General features: G+C 30.9%; 1 protein-coding gene across 1 annotated transcript; it reads left to right on the forward strand.

The window, feature by feature from the left end:
- Positions 1–433: 433 nt before the first annotated feature.
- On the forward strand, positions 434–5589 carry LOC125059910 (deoxyribodipyrimidine photo-lyase). Its single transcript, XM_047664604.1, has 7 exons — positions 434–890; positions 995–1197; positions 1598–1756; positions 2334–2532; positions 2888–3080; positions 4075–4316; positions 5178–5589. The coding sequence occupies exons 1-7, from the start codon at positions 488–490 to the stop codon at positions 5342–5344; spliced, it is 1566 nt and encodes a 521-aa protein (XP_047520560.1). The 5' UTR covers positions 434–487; the 3' UTR covers positions 5345–5589.
- The last annotated feature ends 1929 nt before the right edge of the window (positions 5590–7518 follow it).

Genomic DNA, 7518 nt, shown 5'->3' on the forward strand with positions numbered 1-7518 from the left:
ATCAACGACTTCGTGCTAACCCAAAAAGTATAAACATTCACATGTGATTTGTATATCACAAAATACGGGAGACAGTTCGGGCGATGTCTCGTTTCTGAATCTTGACCATAATTTTTACATCGCGTGGACTTTTTTCAATTATTAATATTGTACCTACTCTATAGACTATGCAATGGGCATAACAATTATTAAATAATAAAATTACTTGGTCTATTTAAATGAATTTACCTAGTGGAATGGTTTACCTATTATTTTTATTATTAATCTTCTATTGTCTGCTATAAAACATAGTGGACACCCTGTGCTGTATTTTTAAATTAATATAATAATATTCTACGATATCTCGTTTCTGACACTTTTTACTCTGTAGTCAACGTTTATAACCTTAAAGTATGTTATCTGAGTAAATATAAATTTTACCTCTACTAGATCTGTGATATAAATACGACAACTATTTAAATTTAATAATTATTCTTCATTCAAGTTAATGCAATTGATATTTAATTGTTATAACAAAATCCCGTTTCGAGCAATGGCATCAGCTGCTAAGAAAATAAAGCTTTCAAAGCCCTCCACAAGTGCCGAGAAAATTACTTTACAAGATTTTATGGATAGTATTCACAAAAAGCGGGAAAATACGGCGAAGTCAATTTTAGAGTATAAATTTAACAAAAAACGAGTAAGAATAATTTCTCAGGAGCAAATGGTATCTGATAAATGTAAAGGCATCGTTTATTGGATGTCCAGAGATAGTAGGGTCCAAGATAATTGGGCATTTTTATTCGCACAGAAATTGGCTCTCAAGAACGAAGTACCGCTTCACGTTTGTTTCTGTCTTATTGCTAAATATTTAGATGCATCTGTCCGACAATTTCACTTTTTAATTAAAGGTAAGCTGAAGTTATGTCATAAAAATAAATTCGAAGACATTAACACCTGAAGATATTCGTTTTTGTATTATCCATAATAATTTTTAGTAATTTGTATTTTTTAGGCTTGGAAAAAGTTGCAGCTGACTGCAAAAAGCTAAATATACAGTTCCACTTGTTGGAAGGTAGTGGAGCTGATGCACTACCAGAATGGGTTGTAAAACATAAAATTGGTGGTGTGGTTTGTGATTTCAATCCCTTGAGAGTGCCAATGGGCTGGTTGGATGGTGTTAAGAAGAAACTAAAGAAAGATGTTCCTCTTATACAGGTATTTATCTCTTGTTTGAATAAGAACTGTGTGTAATAAGAAATTCACCTTTCATACTGGTTATATCAGATTTGATTTCAATACAAAAATGTATATCTATAAGTCATAAAGAAAAGATAAATTGTAATGACTTTCATTGTCTCAAATTATGTAGCACTTCTATGAGTTAGTCCAGTCAAATTATGGCTAAAAACGGGTTAAATAAACATGAGCGAACACAGTTTGGGGATTTTGAGGATCGATAGGGGGGTGTATTCTGAGTGGCGCGGATTTCGCTCGGTAAAGTAATCTATGTAAAGTAAAGTATGGTTGACTTTGGTTTAGCACCAGATTTTCTGCTTTTTCAACTACAAATAAGATAATTTATGTCTCATGTTAACCAATACTTATGTGTTTTCAGGTAGACACACATAATATAGTGCCATGCTGGGTTGCATCTGATAAGCAAGAGTATTCTGCTCGAACTATAAGGAATAAAATCAACTCTAAACTGGATGAATATCTCACAGAGTTTCCACCAGTAATAAAGCATCCTTACACAAGTGACTTTGAAGCAGAGGTAATATACATTATATGAAAAATCAACAGTTGAGTTTGTGTTTTCGAGGTAATATCTGAACATATTCTACTAATTGTGCATTTCAGCATTCAGTCAATACTGAATTGATTGACTGATTAGTTGTATTTTTCAATTGAATGAACAACATTTTATTTAATATGTTGTGGTTGAAAGTTTGGTATAATCAAATTTGTTTTATAACATAATCTAAAATAGACAAAAAAATTTATATAGGACAAGTGTAACAGGTAGGTCATGTCTATATGCAAATTTTATCAGGCAACCTGTTTGTATAATGTATAACTAAAACAAAGGTAAATAGAAATATTTTTTTGCTGGTATGTACAAAATCTGCAAATTACTTTTTTTTTTAAAGTTTGTATACTTCTTAGTCCTTACTCCTCCTTCTTTCTTTACTCCCCTCATCATGTTGTCGATGGGCTGCAGTAACTGCCTTCTATGGCCTCTCCTTAGGCTTGTTTGCCTCTCCTATCATATATAAAACAAATTAAGAGGAAAGATTTGAAGAATATTTTATTCTAATAATAGTTCTAATATTATATTTATATATTTTCAGCCAATAGACTGGGATGATGCAATAGAATCTCGCGAAGCAGACAAATCAGTTGGGCCGATAGAATGGGCTGGTCCCGGTTATGATGAAGCTGTCAAAACATTGAAAAGCTTCCTAGATACACGGCTTAAAATATTTGCCAGCAAACGCAATGACCCCACACAAGAAGCTTTGAGCAATCTATCCCCATGGTTTCACTTTGGTAAGATATTCCAAATATTTATGATATTTTAATTGAGTTTATACAGTCCAAAGAGGCGATATATGGTTTATTCTAATTATATATCTATTGTTTTTTACATGCTGTCTTTTAACACTAAAACTTTGTCTAAACACTAATTAGGTAGTCATACTCTTTTTAAATCCTTATTTATTGGTACCACAATACATAAACCGTAGGAAAAGTTGATGTGTTTGTTCTAAACCCAACTTTATTATATTATTGTTTAGTAATACATTTATTTAATTAATAGTTTATTAGATTAAAAAAATCTCTAGGTGTATGTATAAAATATAAAGGTAATTCACATTATAAGTTAAAAACATTCTTATTGCAGGTCAAATATCAGTTCAGAGAGTAGCATTATGTGTACAAGAATACAAATCTAAATACACGGAGAGTGTGAACGCTTTTCTAGAAGAGGCAATTGTGAGACGAGAATTGGCGGATAATTTCTGTTTCTATTGTGAACACTATGACAGTATAAAGGGTGCTAGCAATTGGGCTCAAAAGACATTAGATGACCACAGGTAATGTCTTTGTTTTATTTTAAGATGGCTGGTGCTAAATGTGTGTGTTAAGCCCATAGTCTCACTCACCCAGATGACTGGTCGATTGGGTATGTTGCTGGCCTTTTAGGAATCGGATCACTTGAAGGAAATATGTTATAAGCCCTTTATTCATAATTTTTATGCATGTAAATCTGATTTTTGGGTAATTAAAGAATCGTCAAAATTCTAATAAGGCTTTTGTTTTGTTTTTATTAATCTTGATAAATAAGTATAATAGACAACCTTATTCTTTAATTATGATTATGTGTGTATTTTTAAGGCGAAATTTATTTCAAAGAGAGAATAGAAATTTACATGCATAAAAATTTATTGAATATGTCACTATACTTTTGATCACCACTATTAGTTAAAATGCAATTCATAAAAAAGAGTACCTTTAAGGTTTTTGAAGTTATACTTCTTTAGGCGCGTTATGAAAAATTGATGAGAGTGAAATTTTACGATGCGCGCGCACCGTGACACAAAATTAACAGAACGAAGTTGCCCACGGAAGATGCTACGGCATTGGACATAATTTAAAAACAAAATTCGAATAATAATAGAATTTATGTTACACTTAATGTAAGAGAATAATAATAAATATTAATTTATTTAATTTTTCAAATGTAAACTGAACTTTATTGACTATAATGACTCCTTTTTCAGTCTTTGATTAAATAATCAAAGACTGGAAAAGAAAAAAAGAATGAAATCATTGTAAATTATTATTTGCATGCAATCAAATACTATTTTTAATAATGCCAAAGAAGTATAACTTCCTACGCGCGTACATAAGTACACGCACCCTTTTTTTTTAATCGGTTTTTACGCGGTTTTTATTGTCAGCCAGTAAAGCTTTCATACAATCGATCTTCGTTTTAAATACTTATTGGTGTAGTGATTCGAATTTGTAATGTTTTAATCACTCTAGGAATAAATATCTATACTAATTATTTTTATTTACTAATTTCAGAAAAGACAAAAGGTCGCATATATATACTTTAGAAAAGTTGTGTAAAGGAGAAACGCATGACGATTTATGGAATTCCGCTCAAATACAATTAGTTAGAGAAGGAAAGTTGCACGGGTTCCTTCGAATGTACTGGGCTAAGAAGATTCTAGAGTGGACTACAAGCCCCGAAGAAGCCCTGAAGTACGCCATATACATGAATGATCATTTCAGTGTCGATGGAAGAGATTCCAGTGGATATGTTGGTTAGTATGGTCAAGTCAAAATTTATTTAATTTTAATTACGTCAAAGAAGAATGGGCTTTGCTTTTGCTCCAAGACACCAAAATTAACAAAAAAAAACTCATGTGTGCAATTCACACGTGGTAGAAGTGAAACCATCAAAAACAAAGTTTTTATAATGAATAATGTGTAAATTATATTTTTTTCACTAACTAAATGTAGGACTATGTTAAATTTTCATTTATAAGTATAATATCAATATCAATCTTTAATTTGATAAAAACTAAAATAATGGAAATTTGAAATTCGATGATTATTACTTATTTAATTTTTTGCACATCTATGTTTTTTTAAATCAGAAAATGATCAAATACACGCCAATTTAAAGTTTATACACTGCACAATTCTTTCCATCTCATTCTCTCCCACGCTAAATCCTACGAATTTATGCGTCTGTCTCTTTCTACTGTCGCTTTTTCCGTTGCATCCGGTTTGATATCACAACGATTCTAAAGAAGTTTCACTTCAAAAAAAAATTTACACATGTTTTGGTCCTGAACCATTTAGGTCTGGGCCTTAGATTTCAAAGGCAAGTAGGTGACCAGCCTTTTGTACCTGACACACCCCGTCAACTCGTCCGGTCAAATGTTACCTCCTTTCTCATGATGGTTACCTTTACCTTACCAGTCTACGACCTCAGGAATTTCATATAATCTGCTTTTTAAAAATAGACTAATAATTTTTTTCGGAAATCAGAAAAATCTAATTGCGTTATAATATTATTACTAAAAATCTTAAAAAAAATCTCTAATCAGAAATGTTTTTTTTTTAAATTACTGTAGTGGTAATGCAACAAAGTGTTTAATATATAAAATGAATTTCAGGTTGTATGTGGTCTATTTGCGGTATTCATGATCAAGGCTGGGCGGAAAGAGCCGTGTTCGGCAAAATAAGATATATGAACTACGATGGCTGCAAAAGGAAATTTGATATTCGAGCTTTTATAGCGCGCTATGGTGGGAAGGTACACAAATATGTACCCAGCAAATAAAATCATTTAATTTTGCTCTTAGCTAAGACTTTCCTATTGAAGGTTTATATGAGATTTGAAAAAGTAAATTTGTAAGTCCATTAATGTATGTATATAATTTTTTATCGATGTTGGTTTTGGAACTTAAAATTTACCAATTTTTTAATGTTGCTAAAAATGATGGAGTTTTACTGATGAAAATGTAATAAAAATACTTATACTAGCGGACCCGACAGATCCTGTACACTCGTATTAAAACCAAATTTGAAAATATGATGCAACAATCTGGACCGTTTTAAATTAATAAAAAACCTACTTGTAAATCTAAAAACATACAAAAAAATTCATCAAAATCGGTTCAGCTGATTAAGAGTTTAATTAATTATACAAAAGATTTTATAATGAGATTGTTCTGTTTGAAATTTAGAATTACTAAAGTAACGTACTTAACTGCGGGGTCAAGTTGTGTCCATGCTTGGTGATACTAAATCTCCAGACAATTGGATAACTTAGTTGATTAACGCGTTATTCCAGTATTTTTATTTAATAAGGATACATGGTTAGTTACTTACAGCTAGCTTTTTTCTGTTGACTATACAAGTTAGAACTAAATGTGTCTTTCTAAACCTTTAATTGAATAGTCTCGAATAATCTGTGATGTTTTGTATTCGTTATTTTACGCGATTATCTAACATTAAAAAGGTTTTAATTAATGCACGTTTATGTGTTATAAAATGATAATTTTAATACGTATACATATATTTTTAATTTTATATTTCACATTTAATGATATTAAGCCGTTGATATAATTTTAATTGAACAATTTTATTTAAGATTACATCACGTTAATATAAATACAGTAAGACCCCTGAGTATGATAAAAGATTTTAAGTTTTTGTATATATATAGGAATCTCAAAAATAGTGTGCACTAATGTACGGTTAAGGAAGACGTAACTAAAATACCGGTCTTAGACCCAAAAATGGATCGGTCAGGCTCAGGTGGCTGTTAAAAAACTTGTCTATTAAGAAAAATCTTAAGGGAAAAAGATCTTAAAGGTTGCAGCACCACTAGTTTCAGAAATTATATGATTTGTTTTTATGTCATACATATAAGAATCAGAAATAATGTTATACGTACCTGCAAATCCGGTCACCATAACCACGACTGGTAGTAATTACGATTTATTTTTAACAAAAAATGGGCGGATGTTAAATGTATAAGTGATAAATATACACATGTTCATGCTAAGCGTGTTCTTAAAGTTGAAGTTTTTTTCCACTTAATCTGTCAATTATTCTAGAATTGTTTTTTAATTAGGTTACGAAGGTACAAATAAGCAATAAGATTTTTGTATACTTTTGTAATTAAATGTGTTATTTTGAAACGTTTTTTTCTTTATTCCTAATCATTTTCGTATATATCTAAACAACAGTTTTGGTTTCATATGCGGATGCTCGATCAGTTTAACCACTGACTGAGCTCCCGAAGTTTGGTGGCTATGATTGGAGGTGTCGCGAGTTCCAAATACGCCCACGGAGGGCTCACAAGCTTTGAATACAAAAAGTTTAACGTATCTTTCGTGTACCGACGAATCGTTAATCGAAAATTCGCTTCGCCCTCATCAATGTCTAGTGCGTACCTAATCTGTACCGTCTACAAACTATACCAGCACCTCTAGCGGATTCACCGTTATATACTTATAATCAAGTTACTGAATGCTTGTATCGTAAATTTTTTTGCGTATATCAAGAAATTACTTTCAACAGTTATCTGTTTTAAAAAGAAAATACATTACTATTACAAACCGAAATTTAAAAAAACAATATAGACATATACTTTTGTAATTTAATGCAATTAAACCGATTCCAAATATATCTTAATAGAAATGGAAAATGCGTAGATACCCCTTTTTCAAGTAGAACTGTAGCCATTTTGATAAAACTTGGTCTGTTTTCTAAGTAGGAAGTGTGAAATTAATTTTAAAAAGGATTTTCTCAATAAATTTACGAGAAATTTCTGTACTGTAATATTTTTCTGTAATATTCTGTAGAAATTTAAATGTACTCAAATATCCAATAGTAACAAATCAATATCAAAGTTATAACGACTTGTTGAATACGGTAAAATAATGTTTGTTTTTTTTTAGTTATAATAGAAGGCAAACAAACGGGCAGGAGGCTCACCTGGTGTTA

Source organism: Pieris napi, chromosome 20, assembly GCF_905475465.1.
Source record: "Pieris napi chromosome 20, ilPieNapi1.2, whole genome shotgun sequence".
Classification (NCBI taxonomy): Eukaryota; Metazoa; Arthropoda; class Insecta; order Lepidoptera; family Pieridae; genus Pieris; species Pieris napi.